This window comes from Aplidium turbinatum, chromosome 7, assembly GCF_918807975.1.
Source record: "Aplidium turbinatum chromosome 7, kaAplTurb1.1, whole genome shotgun sequence".
Lineage (NCBI taxonomy): Eukaryota > Metazoa > Chordata > Ascidiacea > Aplousobranchia > Polyclinidae > Aplidium > Aplidium turbinatum.
Genome location: NC_137478.1, coordinates 8,336,965 through 8,363,328, shown reverse-complemented (window position 1 = coordinate 8,363,328; position 26,364 = coordinate 8,336,965). Strand labels below are relative to the sequence as shown.

General features: G+C 37.7%; 2 protein-coding genes across 3 annotated transcripts; one reads left to right on the top strand and one right to left on the bottom strand.

Annotated features, from left to right (window-relative positions):
* Nucleotides 1-1,868: 1,868 nt before the first annotated feature.
* On the top strand, nt 1,869-13,043 carry LOC145774765 (nmrA-like family domain-containing protein 1). Of its 2 annotated transcripts, XM_082586072.1 has the most exons (6): nt 1,869-2,113; nt 2,505-2,662; nt 4,985-5,246; nt 6,157-6,293; nt 9,414-9,470; nt 12,433-13,043. In XM_082586072.1, the coding sequence occupies exons 1-6, from the start codon at nt 1,918-1,920 to the stop codon at nt 12,625-12,627; spliced, it is 1,005 nt and encodes a 334-aa protein (XP_082442198.1). In that variant the 5' UTR covers nt 1,869-1,917; the 3' UTR covers nt 12,628-13,043. The 2 variants fall into 2 exon arrangements, with proteins under 2 accessions (XP_082442198.1, XP_082442199.1); XM_082586073.1 differs by lacking the exon at nt 9,414-9,470.
* A 709-nt stretch (nt 13,044-13,752) lies between these two features.
* On the bottom strand, nt 13,753-24,968 carry LOC145773718 (death domain-associated protein 6-like). Its single transcript, XM_082584852.1, has 11 exons — nt 24,717-24,968; nt 24,247-24,380; nt 21,627-21,722; nt 20,724-20,815; nt 20,420-20,553; nt 19,913-20,023; nt 18,415-18,542; nt 17,844-17,982; nt 17,567-17,694; nt 16,910-17,048; nt 13,753-16,220 (listed from the first exon to the last, which is right to left on the bottom strand). Exons 1-11 carry the CDS (start codon nt 24,966-24,968, stop codon nt 16,113-16,115), a joined length of 1,461 nt encoding a protein of 486 aa, XP_082440978.1. The 3' UTR covers nt 13,753-16,112.
* Between the last annotated feature and the right edge of the window lie 1,396 nt (nt 24,969-26,364).

The following is a 26,364-nucleotide window of genomic DNA, read 5'->3' as shown; positions in this document are numbered from 1 at the left end:
CGTCATTTCTACATTAATTTAACGTCAGCTGACGTTGAATCAATGTAGAAATGACGGATTTTGCATTCTGGGCCAGTAACGTAGACAGTGGTTCATAATTCACGAACCTTTTTGAAGACAAGTGAGCCGTCACGTCACGATAATTGCATCTGGTGTAGAACGGCTACCAATGCGCCCACTTTGTAACCTATTTGTCAAGATGCAAACATATGTGGGTAGTGGGTACGCTATATTGCCAGTTTGTGTTATTGGAACAGACTGCATCAGATACGGATTTGATAAAACTTACAACGGACTTACGGCAGTGAGTAATGACTTCGAAAAAACGAAAGTTGTTTCAGTCTATTCCAGGCTGAACAGTAGCCTAGCGACCCGGACACTTGATCACATGCTCCTCCCAAATTGGAAAAATCAGGCAATTTTTCTCGCTATCTTTGCGTTTTGTTACCCCTCAACGGTTTATTGTTCAAAACACACACTTTCGTAATTTAAAGGCTACAATAAGACCAAACTACAGAAGTCTGCGGATGGGTAGGTTAATGCATTTTTTAGATGCTTCAAAAAAATATACAAAGTTAAGCTTGAATAGAAACTTTTAATCAGTCATGCATTCCGGATCAGCGAGATAAACCAAGCGAAACCAAGATATTATAATTAAAGTGTTGTTGCTTCTAAATCAAACCATCCGTTGAGCGTCGCTGATGTGCTGTGACAGTAGCACTGTAGCAGTACGCCCCTGTGACAACACTCCCTGGCTTGCTCTAATATATTGGCCATGCTTAAAAAATTGGATAAAAAATATTTGCTTTTATGTGAGTAAAATTGGATTGTGATGGCTATTTCTGTTTCGGCATACGAGTGTATTGTTCAATTTTTTTCTATCGATGAAGCTTTTTCTCTCACTGTGTAGCTTTGATCATTGTAGCTTCTCATAACAATAGAACAGAAGTGTTGCATTGTGATCAAGAATTGAAGTGCCATTCTCATTTACGATTTTTGTTTGCATCTTTAATTTTACAGTCAACCAATAGGCCTACAATCTACTGTAGGCTACATATTCATAGAATAAAAGTTTTGAAGTAACTGCAGGTGCAAAAACGCAATTTCTATTTTAGGCTACTTTAACTCAGCGTGAGCCACGATAGAAATCTGCTTTTAACTTCATCAGAACGGATATTGGTAGCCGAGTCTATAAGGGCTTACAGCAAAATAGTCATTTTCGTCGTAGCACTTTGGAATGCTGTCTTGATTTATTTCCAAAAGCGTTCTAACAATGAATAACAATGTTAGGGAGGTCATTGATGTTCTGTCTGTAACATGAACACAAATAATTGTTTGGACAATGTAGACGCTCGAAAAGACAACAATGGCTTTCTTTTCAAAAATTAAACACCCCAATTGTGAGTGATCTTTCTGCAAATCTTAGCAGGGCAAAGCAAACTAGGCCTATCTCACAGACCGCCTATCTATCCATCATAAACAACTGTGGCAGGATTTCTTAATAATATAAAATTTTATTTTTGCGAAGAAGCCTGGACAGCTAACGGTGATCCAATACCGTTGACCGTGGTTACTTTCGTTCTTGTTTTTAATATTCAGTCCGTAGCACATTACTCAGTTAGGCTATATTTCTGTTTAGCTGCTTGCAACATTGTCAATTTCTGGGCCAAGTTTTGTCCTAGCTTATTGGTGGAAGTAAAAGAAATAATGTAAACTGAAATGACAATGTCGATTGAATGTACGTTTGAGAACAACAAGTTTTACACAAGTTTTAGCTTACTACATTGTAGCCTACTATGTTGTAACTTAAACATCCTCAAAAATATCTTTAGGCTTCCATGACATGATGCAATTTCTTTTCAGGATAAGCGAGTTGAAAATAGTATCAAACAATTTTTCAAAAAGTCATAAATTTCAATGAAGGAAATAGTGGTGATTGCTGCAGTGCACCCAACATCTGGAATTTCTCATGATTCAGAATCCAGTAGATATTTCAGTTGCCACGATGGATATTGGCATGCTGCCGCTGCAAATCAGTGTTTGGCAGTTATTAATGCTTTTGCATCTGATAAAAGAAACTTTATGGTTAAGGTGTTAACGCCAGCACCATCAGGTAAAGTTATCATATAGTCATGCAGAATATATATTATATTAAAGACCATAATTATTAATATAAATAATAAATATTATTAATACTACAAAAAGTGTAATACTAAGAAAGTTTCGTTTCATTCCATTGTCTGTTGCACTCTAAAAAATTCGCACTCCTTTTCACATTATCCCATGGTTAGCATTAGCAAGCAATATAAGCTCCGATTCCCACTCCTGCTATCATTATATTTAATATTGAATAGCAGAGCAATAAACTGTTAGCTGCATTTTCTCTTGGAACATAACTTTCTAGCTACGCTACAGGACAAAGGACTGTTGTTTAAATTGACATAACGTTTACATTGGTTAACTGTTTGGGATGGCTTGCTAATCTATACTTTTATCACTTGCAGATTCTTTCTTTGTACGAGCAATTAAGTCATCCAATCCTGAAGTTCTACTTTGCGGATTTGATGTAGAAAAAGTTGAAGCTGTTACAAAAGCCATTGATGGAGCGGATGGTGTATTTTTTGTAACAAATGTGATCTATAACCGAGATGGTTCTGTTGCAGTAAGTTTTCAAATATTGAAACATGCTTGTAAGCAGCCTATCCTCTTTTACACGAAGACTTATCCAGACTATTGGTATATGATAGGTGGCTTCTTTTCTGCTTCCAAAACGAAATAAAAATTGAGTTTTGCTGGATGCCACAACGCGATTTTGAAATCTTTAAATTTATCAACTATTTGAAGCAATAAGAGAGATAAATATTTGTTAAGGTGGTTAGTATTAATCAAAAAATAAAGAGCCCAAAATGTAGAGTTTAGTATCTACATTTTGGGCTCTTTATTTTTTGATTAGATTAACCAGGCGTTCCAACCATTTTGCTCCTAAGTTTATGGTTAGTATTAATTTCTTTAAAACAAATACTGAGAGAGAGCTTGAAAAATACAAAAAGTATGTTTTAAAGAGACAATTATTTAGGCTAAGTAGGCCCCAGTTAAAAAACTGAGAGCATGCCATGCCTCGCATAAGGTTTGCGTCAGGTTGACGTTGGCATTTAACATCACTTTAGGTGGTGTCCGACGTTTTTTCGTAAACAATTGTTCGTAAAACAACTGTTCGTAAGCAATTGTTCGTAAAATTAATTCTTCGTAACACAATTCTTTGTAAAGCATTTCTTCGTGCATGCAATTGACCGTAATACTAATTGTTCGTAAAACAGTTACAATTCTTTACGAAAAATTAATTAGGGTAGCGTATATGCTAGAGATGTGCTGTAGCCGAGCAAACAGAGTGTAGAGTCCCTGATTCAGAATGGCAGAAAAAAAGGAAAACCAAAACTTTTGTATGGTGGCCAGCTTTATTACGAAGATTATAGTGCACTTAACGCACAAGGGCAAGAAACTACTTATTGGAAATTTGAGCATTTTCAAAGGAAATGTCCTGCACGAGTAACAACAGGGGCGCCGAATCAATTTTTTAACTGGGGGGGAGCAAGATTATGAAAAAGGGCACTTTTGTTGCTGAAAGGCCAATTTTTTTAAAACTTTTAAGATAAGATATAGCGATAATGCTGATCTATCAGCTCACTATCGAGTAGTGATACAAGTGTCCGGTATACAAAGAAGGACATCATGCTATGTTATAATGATGTAACCTACTGTGTTGCAGAATTTTTGCTGTGAATATTATTTTGAGCTTTTGAGTAACGATTTCAAAAATATTTTCATTGTCGAATATCTCGAAAACTAGAGCCAATTCGAAAAAACTAAGTGCATTTTCGGAATCAGGGGCCTTAAAATACTTTAAAATGACTCTCACCTTTATTTGTGGCAAAAAAATTTTGTTGGCCTGTGTGATAATTAGGCTAAAAGCGAATAGCAGAAATTGTTATATTGCAAAATGTGCAGTAGCTTACATCACTTTAAAAGGGCATCATTGCCCCCATGTCCCTCCATGATACCCCCCGCATCCGGCGCCCCTGAGTAACAACTAAAAAATTGTTTACAAACAATTGACCTATCACCTGTTTACGAACAATTCAGTATATAAACAATTGATGTATACGAAGAAACGATTTACGAAGAATTGTTTTACAAAGAATTAATTTTACGAACAACTGTTTACGAACAATTGTTTTACGAACAACTGTTTACGAACAATTCACCTATAACCAGTTTAGGTGAGTCTTCACCAGATCAGTGGCCGAGTGGCTTCGCCTCCGGCTCTGGTGTAGGTAGATCTTAGATCGATTCCAGTCCGGGTCAAACCGCAGACTTTAAAACGGTATCGATTGTGTTCTTTCTTGCCTAATGCAGTGAGAGTAAGTGAGAATAAAGTTCTCATGTAGGCTAATGACATCGTAAACATGATACAAAATTAAACATGAGCCCTGTCGCTAAAAGAACTTAGCTGTTGTATAGAGTGACACAAATAAAACCATAACATTACTATTATTAGGTGAGTCTACTGCCGTAGTACAAATGTGCAATCGACTACAATATTTCTCTTCCACTTACTTTGCCTGTCTTTGCCTTATTCTGTCTTTTGTTAAATACACGTCTAGTAAAAATACAATAAAAGGTTAACAAACGCATGCTAAGAGTGACATGAGTGATGATCAAATGACCCCTCTATAGAACCGCTAGGCTACTGGATTATAGCTACATTAACAAAACATAGATTTCCATCGCATGTTCTGATTGATTATATCATCGTAAGCCACTGCACGTGAGATTGTAGTTTTATAATCTGATTTAACAAATAAATAATCGCGGTTGGCTACTTCATGCTTTTAGTTGTTTTAATAACATAAATAGCCCGCATAGGCCTATAGTTAAATTACAGCATTTTTTTTTTTGTTTTCCTTTTATTTGCATTACCTGACAGGAAGAAGTATCAATGGGAAGGTCTATTGCAGACGCTTGCTTGAAATGCAATATACCTCACGTTGTGTACAGTACGCAGATGCACGTATACTCTAGCATAGGATTGAGGTCGGATCCATGTGATGCAAAAGCTTATGTTGCGGAATATTTAACGGAAAATGAAGTTTCGAGGACTCTACTTGTGGTGCCCTTTTTGTATGAAGATTTCTTGTACGGATTGTTAAAACCATCAAAAATGGATCAAAATAACTTCAGCAAAATCAGTGAGTTGATAAATTTTTGCTGGTGCACGAAATGTTTATGAAATTTTAATTTTAGTAAATGTAAGACGATTTTGATTTACATTGGAGTTTTATCTAAAGAAATGATATCGAATAGGTCTACTGCTTGCTCAAAAGTTGTTACCTGCTGGTTAAGTATAAAAAAGAAAAACAACTTAAAAAGGTGAGAACACGCACGTGTTTTAGCTTTTAAAAAAAAGCTTTCAACAAATTTACTTTTTATTGCACATAGCCTACGTTACTACGTAGGCTAAGTCTCGTTAACTTAAGTCTCGTTAACTTAAGCTAAGTCTCGTTAACTTAAGCATCCCGTTAACTCAGTGGTTATGCGCCCGACTCAAGATCAAGCGGCGCTGGTTCGGCTCTCAGGTTATGCACTTGAGCAACGCATTCTAAGGACTGCTCTCCATTCAGCGGCATCTAGTGGATGAAATAATTCCCGGTAGCAACATTTTCAACAACCTGATAATTCACTCTACCAATCTCGGTAGCCGGGCCTGTGTTAAAAGCCTCCACAAGTATGCGAAACTACTAGGAATAACCTATCAAAGGATTTGTCAGCCTGAGAATAAAGATTCAAAACCAAACCAAAGCTGGATGGAAAAAATCAAATTTGAGCCATCGCTGCAGCCTACGTCCCTGGACTAGATTATCTTTAAAATTTAAAAGTCCTTCTTTATGGGATTGAAAAGATTCAACGATCAAATTTCAACGACATTTTCTATTAATCCTATTAGTATTCTTTTCGATACGGTACGTTTGTTCTGAGATGAAAGCAGCGATAGGATGAAAGTTTTTCTTTTAAACTACAGAGAACGATTATATGAGAAAATGCCTCGGATTACTTTAAAGAAAAGAATAATTTACAAATTAAGTAACTTTATCTTTGCAGTTGCTCCGATAGGATACATTCCTTTTGATAGCATTGGAATGCGTGACTTGGGGTTATGCGTGAAAAGCATATTTGAAAATAAAAAGCAATGGCTTGGAAAAACATTGACCCTTTCTGGTGATAAAATGACTTTAAAAGTAAGTTAAGATATATTTACTTTTGGTGTTAAACAATGCCAACAAAGAAAGAGGTAATTGAGAAAGATACTGCGTTGGTTTTATAATCTGCGCTGAGAAAGATTCTACGACGTTTCATTCAAAGTGAAAATGATGCCTTGTTGGGTTTTCAGTTCAGTTCAGTTTGTTTTTATTTCTGACCATCACAACAACAAAAATGATATATGACAAACATAGCAGAGGTCTAGAAAAAGGTAGAAGCGACAAAACGCGGACGTTATAATAACGTGCATGATACCAAAGCAGGACAATCAGTTTAAAATATGGCACGGTTGCAACACCTCAACACCACCGGTTTTGGTGTAGCCTATCCTAAAGATGTCTTTTCGAAATGTAAAAATTTCTTTTCAACACAAAATTTTTTTACTTGATTCATTCCAATATATTTCGTTTCAAATCAATGCTTGTAATGCAGAACTCTGATAGATGTCGACCACAGGAAAACTGATTTGAACTGCCCTTCAAACAAACGCAGAATTCGTAAACTTATTTTGCCATGAATCCCTACAATATGTTCTTGGTACGCCATCTTGTTGTGCAGTTAATTGTTTCTTATGTGCAGTGTTGGGCGCGATAACTCATTTTTCAGTTAAGCGATAACGATAATCGATAAACGAAAAATGCCTAAAGCGATAACGATAAACAATAAATCAAAAAAAAGTTAAGCGATAACGATAAACGATAAAATTATCGCCGATAATGTCCGATAACGATAATTTTTTTTTCTTGATTAGCACTGCCCCATCCCATGCAGCACGAACTGTTTTCATCAACATGACGAAAAATCGAACATTATGTCCCTTTTACTACTGTAACTACTACTGTACTTGTTACTATTACTACTTTTGTCCCTTTTACTACTGTAAAGGGACAAAACTTTTTGTAAGTTATGCATGAATAGAATCGCAACAGCGGCAGTGGGTATCGAATCTTCAACCTCCTGATCCAGAATCAAACCACCGAGGTAACCGCCGTGCTTATAATTATACCTTCAGATACCAGTTGGATGCTTTTATCAATTGAGTTACACTGCCGCTTACGTGCAGTAGACAAAATAATTAAATCAAATGAAAATACCATAAAAATTCCAAACTTTGTATTTTGATTTCTGCTTAAACGGCTGTTTACAGCAAAGTCGCCTGTGCGCTTTCATTTTAATTGTAAAATTCACTCGCGATTGCCGATTGCAGCAAAACAACAAGAGAATTGTTGCATGCATTTCATTGCATTGCAATTTGCAGCTCTAAAAATTATTGTGTTGTCAGGGCCGTCGCTGCAGGGGGCGTGCCCCCTCTCCTGACAACGACCCGTGCACACACACTTCAGGCACTGTAGAAGAACTGGTTTCAATTTTAGTTTCATTTACTAGGTGGCTAGTAAAAATATTACTTTTCATGTTTTTTCCACTTGTGTGTTGATCCGAAATAAAATTTATCAGCGATTATCGGCGATAATCAAATATTGCCTTTGGCGATAACGATAAACGATAACTGAAAAAATAATTGAGCGATAACGATAAGCGATAAAAATTTATCGCCGATAATTATCGCCGGTAAATTATCGCCGATAATGCCCATCACTGCTTATGTGTTAATCAAATAATAAAAACTGAAGCTTTTTTCAGCCAGATTTTTCTTCCCAATTCCTTTCTATAACAATTAACAAGCTGTTTTCTAGAAATAAACAATAGAATTATTTGAATTCAATCTTGTTTTGAAAGTTAGGCTATATAGCCTAAGACAGGGGCGTGCAACTGTTTATCGCAATGGGCCACAACGTACAATTATAATGATGCTGAGGGCCAGTCTATCGAATAACACATGAATTTATATGAACAATTTATTTAATGGAAAAGTACACACAATCAAGTTACACATTGAGTTTCAGATATCTTGAAGCTCAGTTTTGTACCAAGCTCAACGTCTTTCTTGTCACCGTGAAATACCTCTTGCTGTTTGCTCAAAGACTTTTTCAACCGCTGCATTTTGTCAACCCGTAATTGACCCACAATGCTATCATATTAGCAGAGTGTTTTGCACAGTAGTGTCGCTTGATATTGTACTCTTTCATTACTGCTATAGTGTTTTGACAAATCAGGCAAACAACATCCTGATTGTGTTGAACAACGAAGTAATTTATACACCACTCATTGTTGAACTTCCGCCTTTCATAACCAACCTTCCTTTTCTTACTTGTAGACATTTTTACTATGCTAAGCTTTTTGTAGAATAAATATTAATATATTCACCACACTGCACCCATAAAGTAAGATTTATGTTACTGAATCATTGGTTCATTGCCAGAAGAACAAGGCGGTTTTCTACAACGCTTACTAATGACGCAACAATAATGCTAATGATGTAATAATGCTAAAAGTCAATAATGCTAATGATGACGTTACAAATAACAACATCCTCCGATCTAACAGTGAAAAGTATTTAAAAACAATGGGCTACTTGATGAAAAATGTGCGGGCCACGTAAATGGGTACCGCGGGCCGTGCTCTGGCCCGCAGGCCGTATGTTGCACGCCTCTGGCCTAAGACTTAGATTGGATCTTTGGTCCCCTAGAACTCGTGCGCAAATCCCCAATGTTAAGAACCATTGGTTTTAGACGGGTATGAAATGACAGAGACGTTTGGACGACCATGATCAGGTTTATCGGATCAGGCACAAAATAAAAAAATCAATTCAATCTCAAATTGAAATTGTTTTAAGTTTAATGCCGTTTTAGGGCTGGAGGCTAACTTACTTGTTGAAGTCTTAAAATTCTCTTAAATTTCTACTTATGTCCGATTACTTGTTATGCCCTCCAGGCTAGGCTACATTTTAGCTTCGGGCACCGCATTTTGTTTTAAACAACATGTTGTTTTAGTCAACTTTCAATTCATTCATTTTATTTTACATTAAGTTAACTCAAACGTTTCTTTGCTTATACTTTTCACCAGCTGTGACTATAAGTAGTTTCAATATGGGAGAATATATTTCAGACCATTAAAATATCATATGGCTCTTTTTTTCAACTTTCTTTTCCCTTCCTATAACATTTGACTTCACATTATTAACTGTTATACATTTCCAGGAATACGCGCAAACAATGACAAATCACACATATCCTCACACGATTTTGGACGGTCAGGTTCGTTAACATAACTTATGATTAGAAAGCCTTCCAAACCAGGTAGGCCTAGCATAACTTAGCTGACGGTTAAGTATAGTTTTAAACCAATGTTGCACACCTGGCCACAGTTAGTCTATTGACGCACGCACTGTCCACTATTTCATCCACTCAGCGGCACTGTTTCCGAAAAAGAAAAGAGCGGCTTGTGTGTACCGTACTCTCCCTTTTGCCCCAGATTAGAACCATCTTTCTCAGCAGCCTAACGTATATGTGATAGCAGGCCCGTAACTAGCTTGGAGCATTAGGGGGGGGCAAGAAATATTCTAGAGGGGCCCAAGTTTTACCTTCCGTATCACGTAAGTAACGAAAACGACGTTTGTACACAATGTGGGTATATTTACGCAAAAACACTAATCGTAATACAGCATTTACATTAGCATAGATTATCATAGAAACAGCAGCGTAAACTGGCATTATAAAGTGAATTACATGCTTAAACAGTTATAATTGTTCGGCAGCAGTGGCTGAGTGGTTAGCGCGTTGGGCTCGCAGTCGAGAGCCTGCATGTTCGACTCCAGCCACCCGCACTTGTTGTTGTTTCTCTGGGCAAGAAACTTTACGATAATTACCTCTACCCAGTGATCGATTTCGAGTAATGGGTAGTCATAAAATATTTAGTCATAAATAAGTAGTCTAAATTTAAGTCATAAGTAGAGTAGACAACCGGAAACAGACATTGCCGTTGGCTGCAGCGTGGGTCAGGTGTACGTCGGAAGGCGTATACCGGTGTACGTCGGAAGGCGTAATACCAATACGTCGGAAGGCGTACACCGGTGCATAGCGCTCAAGTCCGCTTTCCCGCAATGCAGGATGAAGATACGAAAAACAAAATGACGACAGCATGACATTGAGAAGCTAAATCATTTTTAAAACTTCCGACCATCATCTAATGATAAATGGTTAAAAATTGGCATAGAAACCGCAGCGAAATTTATGATTTTGTAGTTGATTCTTTTGTTAGTTAATCCATTGCCTTTCATGAACTTTGAGTTCGTTTTAGTGTGGTTTTAGTTTATTTACATTTTCCTCTAATGCGCTGCATAAATCACACAAAATATACTAGGCCTAGCCTATACATAGAAAATAGGCGTTGAACTATGATCAAACAGGGCTGCAACCGCTGCACCTGTCACTCATCGTTTTGTAAATAATTGTAGGCTACAATGCACCTCATTTTTTCTTGTGCAGAATCAACAATCATCTCTTCAAGATCAATCCTTTAATGATAACAGTGCGAATCTATTTCACACCATCAGTGAAATGTATCCTCGCTATAGATAGGTTAGGTCCTACATTAACAGAAGGCGTGGATGGACTTCATTGAATGTAGGCCTATTGACAAAAATGTCCAGGTATATTTTCTCGGTCATTTCCTTTTCAAACTCCAACAGAACCAAGTTTGCCTGGAACGTAGACCTGCATGTAGGCTTGTCTATCCGAGATAAGACCGAGAAGCCACTTTCACAAACCGCACTACTAGACCCGAATGATGCCGCAGTAGCAGCAAGCTTAGCCTGGATACATTCAGGAATGCCAGTCGTGGATTGTAGCCTACAGTTCTTTCAGTACGGTACTATATTGGAATCCTGGTGTTCTGCAACTTCCACATGATCATGCAGGAACTATTTTGCGACTTGCAATTCCGTCTCTGATGGAATATCTATCTTCACTTTCGTATGAGGAATGAGCGATTCACGGTCCAAGAAGTTTTCATTTTTTCTTGAAAGGTCACGAGCAGATGTGTGAAACCATGAATTGTCTGCCATTCTGAGTTTCAAACTGCAGGTAGCCTATGGAAGCATACCTAGAACGCAAATCCCAAGGTGTTTGTCCGGTACTTTAATAACGCTTAGTGGCAGTCAACTGCACAGTATTCTGGAGATTGATCTGCTATCACACTGCTTAGCTCAGTTGGAAACTGGTGTAGGCCTACTCTGGATCTCTCCAGCAATAAATCTCGAGTCTCTCTGTTTAACACAACATTCGACCACACCATTAAACACACTGCGGCTGCACAGCCGAGTGATGAGAGCCCTGGAACGGCATTCGAAAGGCCGCAGGTTTGACACCGCTCAAGAGCATGCGGCTGTATCTTTGGCAGGACACTTAAAGACATGCCTGAAGGTGGACACGTAGATTGGTTCCTTGCCTTCCCGTACACTTAATCTTCAACCACCGGGTGTAAGCCTGGATACGACAAACAAAAACAATTAAACACACATTGTTTACAATTAAGCAACACAAGAGAATTGGGTACAAAAATTAAAAAGTTAGCGAACAGACCTAATTAACATCATTTTTTCCAGGGGGGCCAACATTATTGCAGGGGGGGCTTCGCCCCCCCTAGTTACGGGCCTGTGTGATAGACGTTACCAAATTAGACCTACTAGTAGCCTAGTCGGTGATAAATTTTGTGTTGACTTCAAGTATGATTGTGTTACAGATTAAGCCTATTCTCTATGCGAAGTTGCCTAGGCCAAAAAGGCATATGCAGACGTTAAATCAATGGAGAAAAAGACTGATTTTCTGGCTTGTTGGTAGTTTTTCTGAATCTTTATTCTCGGACTGACAAAGCCTTGATAGGTTATTTCTGGTAGTTTCGCATACTTGTAGAGGCTCTTGACGCAGGGCCGGTTACCGAGATTGGTAGAGTGAATTTTTTTCCGGATGTTACCGGGGAATTATTCCATTCACTAGGTGTCGCTAAATGTAGAGTACCGTAGTCCTGAAAGTGAGTTGCTCAAGCGCACACCCGGAGAGTCGAACCAGGGCCGTGTGATCTTGAGCCGGGCGCGTAACCTCTGAGCCAACGGGACGGATATACGGCTGACTGCACATTCAACCAAACAAGCGAAATTATTCTTGGATCACCACCTATCAACTAAAAATTTGTTACCGCAAGCTTTTTATTGCTTTTCAGTTGACGCCAGAAGAGTTCGTGGATAGAAATGACTGGAACGGCGCAGAGGACATGGCTAACTTCTTCGATTACTTAACTAGAAGTGTGCAGAGGAATAACCAGGTCACAACAATGCTACTGGAGAGTGATGTTGCTTCTTTCTATGATTGGACACTCCAGAACAAAGAGAGTGTGATACAGTCTATTTCTGAATGAGAATTTTCTGCCAAATTTGTAACTTTTCTGTTGTAAAAATATCTACAACGGGATTTTAGGTAGATCTGTTACAAGTAAAGTGATTCGTCAAATTTGTTTCGATACTGCAACAGTCATAGGCTAGTAAGCTATTTCGCGATTTATTTTTGTAATTTCAGTGCAGGCTAAAACATTCCAGGCCATCTTATGGTCTTTGTTGTCTGGTGCAACTGTGACATTTCAAAGCTTCAAATAGAATAAAGATTGCAAATGTGGTTTTGGAAGGCAACTGGCCATTATTTCTTGCAATGATCTCAGAGAAAACACTTTGCATGTTGTATTTAAAGCTTCGCAGTCAGAGTAAAGTATTCATGTATTAGGCTACAACTCACAAATTGTAGAATACGTGACTTTTCTTCAAAATAAAATACTTGACGAGTAAATTGGTGGTACAAAACTTGAAAATAGCGAGAAAGTAGCTCATACCTGCAGTTTTTTGTCGACTGTCTTCAGGAGCTGTCGTCAGAATAAAATGAACCTAAATCTGGTTAAGTATTTATAGTAGGACAAAAAATATATAAATTTGGTTAATCAGAATAAGAATAAATATAAATGAATGAAGGAAAGCCAAATTTACATTCCTTCTACTATAAATAGCCTACTTCACCACATTTAGGTTTATTTTATTCTGACGACAGCTCCTGAAGAGTCAGACGAAAAAATGCAGCTCCGAGCAACTTTCGGCTTCTATTCGCTATTTTCAGACAAAAATCTTTCCACTCAAAACTGTTTCGTGAGAAGAAGTGCTGGTGAAAAGCATCAGGCTAGGCTTATTACAAAATTTGTGGGTTAACACAGACGGTTGCTCATCATCAGAAGATCCATTCTTTTCGTCAATTTTATTCCCGCCAGTTGAAAATTTAAATGAAACGGAGGAAGCCAACCTTCAGGCATGTCATTAACGTATTGCGGCCACATGCTCTCAATGAGTATCGAACCGACATCCTTTCGAGTGTGGTACAAGCGCTCTCACCATTCCGCCACGCAGACGACAGGAGATCTCTATTGCTTACAAACTGTCGGGGAATTCAGAATAGTAACGACAACTAAGCTGCCAACTGCCAAGTCAAGAAAAGCCGAACACGATCAAATGAAAGAAAATGTACCAGCAAACATCTATAGGATTGGCCCTTGGTACAAGAGAAAGATGCACAGAGGACACAAACTGATATGCATAAATCAACAAGTGAATAAAATATCAGTAACCTCTCAAGTACACGTAACTCCACGCAAAGTGAAAATTACATGACTTTTGACTTTTCTTTATTTTTTAATTTAAAAAATAAAATAAAAGAATCAAAAGTCATGTAATTTTCAAGATAAAATAAATTGCGCATTTTACCAACTAGAATAAAATCCACTTTGGGATCACGAACCCAGCTTACAGTAATTGTCAATTTTGTACCGCCAGACGTAAAAGCTTTGAAAAATAGACAGACACTGTTGTTAGATGGGACGGCAAAAGCGCAAAGAAGTTTGCGTACAATCCACATAAATGAGTTGAAAAAAAAGTTAAAAGCAACTGCCATTGCACCAAAAAGTCGGTTTAGCAGTTTTAAAAACTACATTGTGATTGACACACGACAGTGTTGTAAAAACGTAACGACACATGAGCTGTCATCTGGTGAGCAAAAATGCGAACGAATTTCATTGCACTGCCACATTCTCACAAACAACTTCCACTGAGATAAATTGCAGGATCTCCAAAAACGTCTAAAACCCAGACAGAAATATCCGTAATTTTTACATTGATTCAACGGATTTTGGTATCTGGAAAGTCGCTACCATTCAAGCAAACATGAACGATTGAATTGTTGTTTAGGCGTGACAATGCATGAACCAAAGCTGAGACACTGAAAAGTAACAACACAACATCTCTATGAATCAGACCAAAAAATTAACACCTACTCAGTTAGCAAAATTGATTACATTAATCTACCGTCTGCAGACGTAGGATCAATGTTAAAAGCATATGTGGCGTGTCAAATTTAGTGAGTCATTTTGGTCTTGAACACGCTTTTACGTTGGCGTTTTGTAGCTTCCGCCTTTTCCAGGCACCTGCCATGTTATGACTTGTAATACTTTTCGCTGTGATGATCGGGAATAAAACATGTTCAAAGCAAAACTTCAATAAAAATCGACGATGCCATGTTCATCAAACTCTGCAATCCTCGGCTCAATAGGTAGTTGTTTGCCGACAGTGAATCGTATTTGTAGTTCCTTACGGCCTGTTCCGTGACAACTTGCATAGCAAATCCCTTGGCTTGGATGACGTTAAAAACGCCTTAAAATGCCCGGTAATGAAGAGTTTACCAGAAAAACAATGCTCCCAAGACATTGATGAAGGCCGCAAGAAAAACAAAATAAAGGCACCACTCCATACCGTTGAAACGTACAAGAAATATGTTTGTAGGTCACAATAAGTGTTGAAATATTCAACTGATGACAAACTAGCAGCTATCATGTAAGCTATATTTATCTTTGCAAAAACAACACATTAATTTAATTCGGTAAGGTAAAAACAGCCTTTACATCAGACATGAAGTAGATACGCCACGAAGGTACCACCGCGGTTTAGTCGTGACCATGCCATCATTGCCTCACAGCGTGACTCATATTTTGTGGAGAAAAGTTTAGAGTCGATATGATCTCTGTTTCTTTTTGATGGTGTCAGCAAAAAGGAAATTGCTGTAAATACACGATGGTGGAAACGAAAATCAAACATCACCGACACAGTCACCGTTCCTTTGAAGATCTTAGAAAGAAAATCAGCCCTTTTTATGTTGATTCAACGTCTGTAGAACATCATGGTCAAGGGCTGATTTTCAGAAAACGGAAGGATGATATTTTCACCACACCAAGCCAAGGGGAATAACTAATAATAAAATTCTTTCACCGACTATAGTACATACTTGGCTTTAGTGAAAAGTGTTTCAACATCCAGCTCAGCTGGGAATCAAACCAGGTCCCTAGGAAGGCAAGCGCAATGCCACACAGTCATCATGCGTATTCACGAGCCTTTTGAGTCAAAGGTCTGCACTATTACCGGCTCATGTTTTTAACCCAACTAAGAGTGCTTTTAATTTGATATTATGACAACCACGTCTAAATGAATGAGTTGGTATTATAAATAGGTCGCCATGGCAACATCCCAATAGTAATCTAGTTGGTTAACATCAACTTTCAAGATTTAAAACAGGAATTGACCTTGATGAAGTTTTTCGTCGTACAGAACACAGTGATATGGTTGCATTTCACACAGGCACCGTATGAAGTCTTTTGTGTGATGTGCGTCGTTTGAATCGAAATGAAGCTTTGCTTGCACTGAAGTCACTTGTGGTATGCACGCTCTCACACAAGTGTAAACGAGGCTTGTTGGTTGGATGGATAGACCTGGGTCAAGAGGTGAAATATCTTTGGCCGAATTTCACCAGGCTTACGTTTCATCAACCAAGTTCATGCTCTTCTTCGTCAAGTATTTCGATCACGTCGTCCGAATCGCTAATAGATGTCGTTTCGTCGGTTTCGTCGCCGCTTTCGTTTTCTTCCTTCTCCTGCTCATCAAAGAGTTGTTTATGAATAATAATGCTTCCAATGCAATCACATGACACCATGATATTATTTTCAACAGGGTTGTTAAGTCGGGCGAAAGATATACGACTCGGACACCTCAGTTTATAACTGGCCGACTCCGAATTCAGTGTTGCCAGATTTCGAAGGGTTATTAGATTTTTTTACTTTAATCTCACTTTAAAGTTGTGATCGAAATCCAAACGGCGACTTTCACAAAAACAAACACTTCTATAACTATTTTCTAGTAAAGTTTTGGAGCGAAAATCGAACAAGAAACAATATTTTTAAAAAAGTTGGCAAACAAAAATTTTATTGTTTATCGTTTTGTATCAAGCCGGAGTCGGTCCTTTCTAACGACTCCGGACATGCCAAAACCTCTCCGACAAGTACAATACTTCTGGGAGGGGCGCATAACCAGAAGTGCAATGTTCTTAAATTGAAATTATATCAGAGACACAAAAAAGTGATTGGAAAGCTTAAGGGGGCACAGTAGAGCATACTAATAAAAAGTTACACATAAAAATATTGAATTATAAATAAACATGAGTAACACTTAACAGTAATAAAATTGTAAGAATAAAAATTGATAATTAATTCAACAGTTAAAATTAATAATTAAAACGTTTACAATTGACACACTCCTTGGGGGACACAAAATATTAACACATACACTTGGGGGTTCGCTTCCACAGTCCGTGTCCTTCTCGGAATCCTCTTCACGACCTTTTAAGACGGGAGCAAGCTCAATTTCTTCTTGTTTCTTTGAATATTTTTCGATCACTTCTTGGAGGGCAGACTGTGATTTCGTCCTGGAAAATAAATGGACCATCCCAGTCAATCTTGCCTAAATTAGAAAATGGCTTGAAAACCTTTGCTTCTCGGCTGTATTCTGATCTAGAATCAACGCAAAACGACCGTGTTTTACAATACCAGCAGTAAAAAGTGTAAAAAATTAACCACAAGCCAAGATAATGATTTGATTCTATTTAGTGACATACAATGTTAACGAACGTTAAGGACAAGAAACGGTTTTCGTTGTTTTAAGGTTGGTGCACTAATGAGAGTCGGGTGGCCAATTCTTTTCTTTCAACAACAACACCAACCAAGCGACTAAATCTTGAGCAGTGTTTTTTTCAACATCCTGGTTATAAATCGAACAATCGGAAGTGCAGAATCGAACCACATCCAACAAGTTCCAATTTTACATTGTTTCAACGTCATTTTTAATATGGCAACTTTATCTGGTCCACTGGGTATTCTGCCAATGTGAGAACAACACATTGTAAGCTTGATACATTGAAGTAACATAAAATAAAGAATCAATTACTTATTGTCCCGTAGTTTGCTGCGCAGTTCTTGATTTTCTGCAGCTGGATCAACAAGTTCCTTCTTCTCGATGAAGGGATCAGTGAGGTAGCACCCGAAGTCTTGCACGAAATCGCCATGACGTCTTCTCTGAAATTTACATTAGTAAGATGTGAAGCAACGCGAATATGTATCCACACAACCCAGACAGCAAATCAGCCGTTTTTTTGCATTGATTCAATGCCTGCGGAGCAAGCATGTCTAACTAAAGCACATGTAAGCTTATTTTCCTCAACTACCTTCATGTCTTCACCGACTTCCTTGAAGACCTTTTGAGCGATAATTTCAATTTGCTTAGGAAGCAGCTGTAGGTTGTGTTTCTTATTGCTTTGCTTCACAAGGTAGAGGATGTCGCAGTAGTCTGGAAACTTTTTTACCCTAATTGAAAAATATAAGTTCGATAATTTTGAAAATAACAAACAAATTAAATTTAACGATGAAGGAATATCGACAGGAAATATTTTTCCATTCTACATGAAATTACCAATCTTTGTCACAAAATAAATCTCTCCAACAATACAAACGCAAATTATTATCAAAACAATTTGATGAAAAGTGACAACCCAAAAAGTATCAAAAAGTTTTCATAATGCATGGATATCTGCGTGGTTGGAAATGGGAGAATTTCGTATAATGAAAAACACAATCAATGTTTTGCCTAGTTGATTCAAGCCAGCTGTGGCACAAGAATCGAAGAGAATAAAGTAGGAAAAGTGTACGACAGTCCCTTTAAAGAGCAAACGAAGTTGAGCCAGGTAAGCCTGCAAGACGAGATGAAGAAATCACATGAAAAACCAAGGACATACTCACTTGTTGATGTATGATTCAACTTTTCGATTGATCTCAGGAAATCTTGAACATGTGACTTTAAGAGGAGGCTCAGTGACTCTGCCGACTTTTACCGAAACGTTGTTAAGGGCACAGAGTTGGTTGAAAATCTGCAAACAATGCAGTACAGCGTAATGAAGATGCGAGGTGTCTGCATGTATTAGCTATGTCCAATCTTCATACGAACGACGACGACGAAGCTATGTCCAATGACATTTAGATTTAGAAGCGTGGCTAAACTTAAACAGCAAAATTCGTCATTTTGCTGTCTGGGAAGTAGTGGGGCATCGCGCTTCGGCGATAAAAAATGAAAAGGCTTTAGAACAATAGCACTCAAAAAGTACGTTCACACAACATGAAAAAGGCGCTTTCAACCAAACCAAAATAGCGTCATACATTAGAAGAAATTAACAACATTTTTTCCAACAGCTTCTCATTTGCGCGCAGTTTAGACGTGATCAAAAACATGAACATGAAAAAGGAATTTTGGGTGTGAATTTTGGGGGGAGTTTTGGGGGAATTTTGGGGTGAAGAGCAAAATTTGTTTTACCCTAAACTCTTTTTGTCCAAACAGTGCAAGCACAGCTCACTGATTTATCAGGTTATGGATTTCCACGCTCTCAAAATGTACACGTCTAAAGTAGCCTAATATATTTAGTCGCCCAAATAGAAATATCTAAATAAACAATAAATGCTATTAAATTTACAAAAAGTGCTCAATGCCAAGCAAGAAAGCCAAGCAGAGCAAATTACATCAATTTCAGTTGCTATATTAAATAACCTCTACAGCTTGTTTCACCCTTACTGGGGATCATTAGTAGGTTCTTATTCAAACAGAATCGTAAAGTATAAAATATAAATTCTATTTGTTGAAGGATCTTCTGATAATTTTCAGTAAGGGTGAAACAGGCTGTAGAGTGTAGACTCTGTAGAGGTTATTAGATAATAGTAACTGAACTTGATGTAAATATCTAAATATTTAATTTAAGTTGGGGGAAACATAACAGTGAACTTATGCTCCACACAACCTGAAAACTAATTAGCAGCTGCATATAAATAATATTTTTCGATCAGGCTAATCCGGCTATTCATATCAGGTATAACCTTAGTTCAACACTTGAACAATTGTAAGGTAATTTCACTTGTGTTGGAAAAAAATTAGGCAATGATATCCTAATTTTGAACATTTTTATTCAGTGCCATAAGGCTTGTTTTGAAGTATATCTGTTCGATTATTTTAAGTAGCCTACCGTACATTATTTCAATGGTAAATCAGAGAGTCATGGCGCAATTGACCCAGTCTCCAACAAATGGTTGATTTAAGCACTGCGGTTAACTATGGAAAAAAGAAGTTTGCGTACTACAAACAAACAATCAACATAAGCGATTAAATTGAGTACCGTCATTCAAACCAGGTAGAAACCAAAACAAAACTGTGACATGAGTGTGATAATAATTTAAAACTACCAAGCAACATCACCTTCATAAACTTCTTTTTGAGCAACGCCTCTTGTATGTACATGGAGTCTTCCTGACCCATTTCTTCCAACGAAAGTTCGTGAGCTTGAAGTCTTTTGATCTCGTCGGAAAACTGCATAAAACACCAAGTCATTCTTTGTCGTATCCAGGCTTACGCCCAGTAGTTAAATATTTAGATTAAGTGGACAGGAAGGCAAGGAAGCAAACAGCAACAAACTCTTGAGCGGTGTCGAACGGACTCCCTTTCGAGTGCCGTATCGTGGGTCTCACTACGCGTCTATGCAGCCCACACCAACATCACGTGATATAAACCGTTGCTTCAGTGGGATAAAGCAACAGTAGCGGTTATAATCTTCCCTAATGTTGATTGTTGAGACACAAATTTACGTAAAAAGGAAAAAAATTGCCATAGAAATCACTAAAGACTACTAAAGCTATGAGTAGAGACAGAAAGTTTGAAGTCTGTGGTCTTTATAATATAAGAATCATAAAAATAAAATCTGCTTACTTTTGACAATAGACTTTCATAATAGGCAACTTTAGTTTTAACTTTTTCATCATGAATTTGACGTTTGGATTTAACCGATTCTAAAGATTCTTTCTGGTTTGATCCTGAACTGCTGGCCTCTTCAGGTCGAGAGTCTTAAAACAAGTGTTCAGCAGTTTGTTAAACACATTACAGCACATTAAACACGTTTTTCAACGTATGCAAGCAATGAAATCAAAAAACCTTACAAAGTTCTCTTTGAAGTCTCAACAATAAGAAAGCCCACAAGTCAGTAGATGTTGTTGCCATTGCATCAGTGACATACCTGATGATTGGGTTTCGGTTTGTACGGAATCTAGTTTGAGTCGCTTTTTCGCAACGACAGCAATAGCTTCTCCATTGTCAGAGTTACTTCTTCTGAACAATAGTAATGATCAGATGGGTTATCTCGCTTGGTTGCAAGAAAAACATGGGCAAACCCAAGCAAACATAGCACGGAATGGCCCGTTTCAGTGAGTCCGATCCCTATTCGGTGATTTTTTGTTTTAAATATCGGGTACCGTAGCCTAATTATCATTGCCGTTTTAGGGTTAGGAACTCACCGAATTGTAGCAGGCCCAACATAGCAGGTCCAAATCAAAACATCCATTTGCATCGGTGGTCATCAGTTAATTAGTTCATTTTACAATTCTAGTGGTTATGTTGTTGTGTTCAGTTGCTCACAGCAGTCAGTTAAGTCTATTTAATTTAACAAACGGTGCGAATTAAAAATTTCCTTGACATATCTCACACAGCTACAAACCATTTAACTTTTCAGAACTATTTTGTAAACACAGTATGACTTGACAGAAAAAAAAATTAGTTGTAGTTGTACCATATGCAATATGCAAATATTGGTATCTAGCCTACTTTGCAAATACTCTAGTTCTCTTAAACTTTGCAAACCTGTCTTAAATGTCATACAATCAGCAATAACAGCAAACAAAAAGCACATTTTTTCACATTAGTTGTCTTGTTACTACCGACCGGGAAATCTGCATTAAGGAATTTGCAAAACTAGATTTTGCTTATCCGCCACATTAAAAAAGGGTCAATTTGAACAAATCTTCGATTTTAAATTGTAAAGTTAATTTTCAAACAATGCAAAGTTTTTAATTGAAAAGAAGCTATATAAGTGCACACTGCACATATAGGCAACATAAACCAGCAAACAAAGAAGTATATATACTTGTTCTCTTTTTCAGAATGTTTGCGAAGCAATGTCACCAAGTCATTGATACATACAAACACTATTTCATGGCCGTTCTCCAACTTACGAATAAATCTAAAAAACAAAATTTACATTTATTAAACTGTATATAAAGTTCAATTGTTCAAGTTTTAAAAGTAGTAGTCCAGTTTCAATTCGGTAATGTTCCCCCGTTAGAGAGGGTGGTCGGATTCACTTCAACAAAAGTTCAACAAACCTTATAAACACAACCATAGGCGTCGATTTTTTCTTAGAAGAGAGGAATTCTCGGTGGGCAAGAGTTTTCAAACAGATTTCATTGAATGTGTATGTTCGGATATTCCCAATGGCTAGTCTTTCTTACAAAGACTGTGTTTAGCGTCGCTACAGCAATTAAGCTTTAATAGGTTTGATGTTTGCTTTCTTGCGAGCGCTGCTAAACTAAACAAACTTCTTTCATGTTTTCCTTTGCGACCTTAAAAGCGCGTGACTCGTGACTTGTTAACTTTAAAGTGGCGCCTTCGAATTTATCTCAAAATGTGCGGACAGGTGACTACAGTAACAAGTACCATCAGGGTTAAGACGCATCCACTGGAATTCGAAAAAAAAGCTTCCTTTGCAACACACGACCTTCCCGAGCCGGAAGCTGATCCGGCAGCATGCTAACGTCAAATGGAGCTGGTATAGAACCATGGCTCATGCTGTCTTCTACAACTACCGGTGCATTGCCTGAAACATTGACTTCACCACTGTCCATCCTTGAAGCGCTGCTTTCTTCATCAATGTCATATCTACGTTCATTCGTGCTGGACGTGGCTTCTTCAGCGTTCATCTCGACGCCTTTTGGAAGCTGGTTTAAAAAATGTGCGAATAGATGTTTGACTTTGCTTCATGTTTAACTTTTCAATAATGAAATGACAACATCGCGCGGTGCCCCAATTTATACCCAGCAACAAGTTTGTGAGGAAAGATTTGTAAAAAGCGATTGTTTAAGTACGTCTTTAGTTTGTATCTGTTATTTCATTGTCATATTCATATTCCCTTACGCTGACCCGGAACTGAAGCTTGATTGTGACGTAACGAAAGTGAGAACATTCGGAGAAAAAATCAAACGTGGCTTTCTCTCACCAGGAATTGCCAGCGTGTGGCAGTTGCCATAGCAACAACAATGCAGTGACCGTTTTTTTTTCAACGCAGCGTTGTTACAAAATTGGTTTGTTCTGTCGGATACCTAGCGAGAGACATAGCGTAAAACAAGAAGTTGCGCTGCAGTTGGTTGAATAATTCAGCGTTTAACAAAAAAACAGGGTGGGCGAAACATATTTTGCCCACCCTCGTTTCACGGCAGGGTGGGCGCCGTCCACCCGGCCCACCCTATTTCGACGCCTATGAACACAACTAACATCAGTATTCAGTAGTAACAATGTATATTTGTTGGAAATTTTTACGACGTTTGATGTCACGGCTGTATAATGTCCATTGTCCAGGTTTCACAAGCATAGAGAAGGGTGGACAGAACGACTGCCAGAAAGACCACAATTTTTTTGCGGATAGATATAGCAGTAGCATGGTTGTTGGTAAAAGATATAGCATGGTTGTAGATAAAACACAATTAGTTAAGTCTTCCATGGGCACAATGTGCTGCTTTTATACAATGTTCAATATCCTTGCACATGTTGGACTGTTGAAAGTATGCTACCAAGGTACGAGAAGTAGAGGTCTTTTGTCGATATTGATCTCTGGGGAGTGGGGAGGTGTGATCAGGTGACGTTTGAAAATTGTCTCACCGGGTCTGCTACTATTCGGTGAGTCCGATTCGGTGAGTCTGATTCGGTGAGTTCCTAACCTCTAACCCCCTAACCCTAAAACGGCAATGATAATTAGGCTACGGTACCCAATAATTTAAAAAAAAATTGAAAAAATCCCCCGTTAAGGGATCGGACTCACCGAATCGGACTCACCGAATCAGACTCACCGAATCGGACTCACCGAAACGGGCCATTCCGGTCTCACCAACAATGCTTGATCACGCTAGGTATAGAAGTTTAGAAGTCACCCTATTGCAACATCACCTTTGCTGAACAGGACATGTCGTTCAAATGGACTCAATGAGGCTTCCTCGAATAATGCTTTATGGTGAACCAGAGACAGGGAAAAGACCCCCAGAAGACCAAAAATGAGATACAAAGATCAGCTGAAAGTCTTTCTCAACCATGCAAACATTGATCTGGATTCATGGGAATAACTTACTACAGTGACAGATCACTCTGGAGAAAAAGAACTAGAAAAGGCACAAAAATTTTCGAAAAAAAAACATGATACAAAAGCCCAAGAAAAACAAAACACAAGAAAAGAAAAGCTAAAACTACCATGTCCCCCACCATACATAATTACATATATAGGCCTACAATGTAACTTTTGCCCACATCTTTTCTATCACAGACTAGGCCGCCAAAGCCACATATGACATCACCAATCACCATCCAAAGCCAAATTCGATTTGAAGACGAAACCAATGCTCGGACACGAGCTGGAGTCGCCGACGACGACTGTATACTTGTATAGCCAATTAATTTCATGTGTCACTATTTTAAACAATATTATACCAACATGAACATACTTGCTTAATACACCATGAAAGGTTTTTGAGGCTTTGAATTGATCAGATGCTTTTGTATAGTGCGAACGAACCATCTTTATCATTTTAGGAATGTCTTTGGCCTCATTCATTAAGGGTGTGCAAACTTGAATAAACTAAAAAAATAAACATTTTGAAATTGTATTTCATTAACTATTACGGCTAGAGTAATCCCAACATCCTTATCTCAGATGGAAAGGAGCTTTTCTTCTTTTGCACATTCTCAACTCAACAATTGCCTTGGAACATTATTCTGCAACCTATAATACAGTACGTAATACACCAAATATCAATTGCAACACTAACTGGCTCTTTACACTATGTTGACTCTTTCACGATTATTTCAACACAATTTAAAATTAATGATTTAATTTCTATCAATCATATCTGAATGTTAGCAAGAACAACTCCAAAATTTTGAAAATAAAGCAATATCGGTACTCCGGTAGTACCTTTTCAAACAAATCATCAATTGAAAAGCAGTTTGCAATTGTCTTTTTTTTCAAATCTTCAGAAACCTGGGCCTTGCTATTGTCTAGTGCTTTATGGCTGTTTAAAATCGCTTTTTTCTCTTCACCGTTTCCATTAATTGTGTTTTTTGTCGAAGAATCACTGTTTTTGGAGGAGCTTATCCAATCATCTTTTTCATCATCAGAAGAAATAACAATTACAGCGTCACCTTTCCTTAACACTTCATTATCCATTGCAAAAGTTATATATATATATAATCACAAGTAAATTAAAAGTCTAAACCTGAAAAGCTGTACAAAGTGTACTGTACATTGATTAACTGTATCTTGTTCAATGTTCATAAAGTTGTTTTCTATCGTCACTGTAAATGTATGCTTGCATACCGTATAAAATTTAAAAGTGTCTCACTGCGCCTGCACAGGGATATCTATAACTACGGGATTGGAAACTATGTGGAACTCAAAACCATTTTATACAACAGTAGGGTCACTTTTCTTTGGGCGCTGCTTTGATAAATAATCACATAAATTGACCTCAAAGGGCAGCAAGTAGTAGGTTAACGAACAACCAAAAGTGTAACAATCAATTCACCTGCTGTAAATTGTAAGGACTACGCTTGCCTGGTTTGTTTATTTGTTTGTATTCCATTAGTGCAGTCATGATGTATTTTGTTTGGTGCTTAAAAAATGTCCAGAATGGCTATTGGTTTAAGTTCTGATGACATCGTAAACGGATTGGTTTCGTACTGGATTGGTCTGTGAACAAGTTGATGATACAACAGCATATTTCACTGATTGCTGAACACTCCTCACTTACTTCTGATCCGATTTGCAGTAACCAAAATGCTAAAAAACAACAGTAGGCGGTTTTAGGACTTGTTGCATTCTTTCATTTTTTGGATTCATCATTTTTTTTCTAGCAGCGTAAATGTACTTTTATAATCAATTAAGTTTTAATATGAGTGTACATTTTGTATTATTATTGTAAAATCGAATTTTGTATATCTTTTAGTCGGTATTTTATTTTGTTAATCTTTCTGTAGTCGTAATAGTCGTCGTAATGTGATGACCCTACTGATGTATAGCACTGGATAGAGTTTCCAATCCCGTAGTTATAGATATCCCTGGCCTGCACTGCACAAAATCTGACAGCAATACGGTACACTGTACTTTTTGCAAAAGTGCATGTCAAATTTGATTTTGGACAATATTTAGGCTACTGGTGGTAACTTGTAGCAGTTATTATCCACCCTTGATAGCTAATTCAAATTGTCTTTTATGGAATGCTGGGTCCCATATCATGGGTAGGCTACTTTAAGCAGACTTGCTGAACTGTTTTCCCTGTCATTCTGATATATGCAAATGACATCTTTCCTAAATTAGAACAATTTGTATCTCATTTCACACTAAAATGGCTTTCATCCAAAATGTCACTAGGCTGCACAGTGGTTCAAGCCTGCACAAGTTTGGGAAACTGCCAGAAATAACCTATCAATTACGGTAGCATTTGAGGATAAAGATTCCAAACCAACCAAAATTACTCTTTTCATAAGCGACGTGTAACCTATTTTCTTGCCACTAACCTATAATATCCTACTCTAAAACCTTACATTAACTTGAATACCTGCAA

What these genes read in the sequence shown, in the direction of transcription:
- LOC145773718 (XM_082584852.1), bottom strand. Translation starts at nt 24,968, where the DNA reads ATGGATAATGAAGTGTTAAGGAAAGGTGACGCTGTAATTGTTATTTCT. An exon ending in AACCGAAACCCAATCATCAG is followed by an intron (nt 20,554 to 20,723) that starts GTATGTCACTGA and finishes ACTTGTTTTAAG; the next exon opens with ACTCTCGACCTGAAGAGGCC. An exon ending in AAGTCGGTGAAGACATGAAG is followed by an intron (nt 17,695 to 17,843) that starts GTAGTTGAGGAA and finishes TGTAAATTTCAG; the next exon opens with AGAAGACGTCATGGCGATTT.
- LOC145774765 (XM_082586072.1), top strand. Translation starts at nt 1,918, where the DNA reads ATGAAGGAAATAGTGGTGATTGCTGCAGTGCACCCAACATCTGGAATT. An exon ending in ACCGAGATGGTTCTGTTGCA is followed by an intron (nt 2,663 to 4,984) that starts GTAAGTTTTCAA and finishes ATTACCTGACAG; the next exon opens with GAAGAAGTATCAATGGGAAG. An exon ending in AAATAACTTCAGCAAAATCA is followed by an intron (nt 5,247 to 6,156) that starts GTGAGTTGATAA and finishes TTATCTTTGCAG; the next exon opens with TTGCTCCGATAGGATACATT.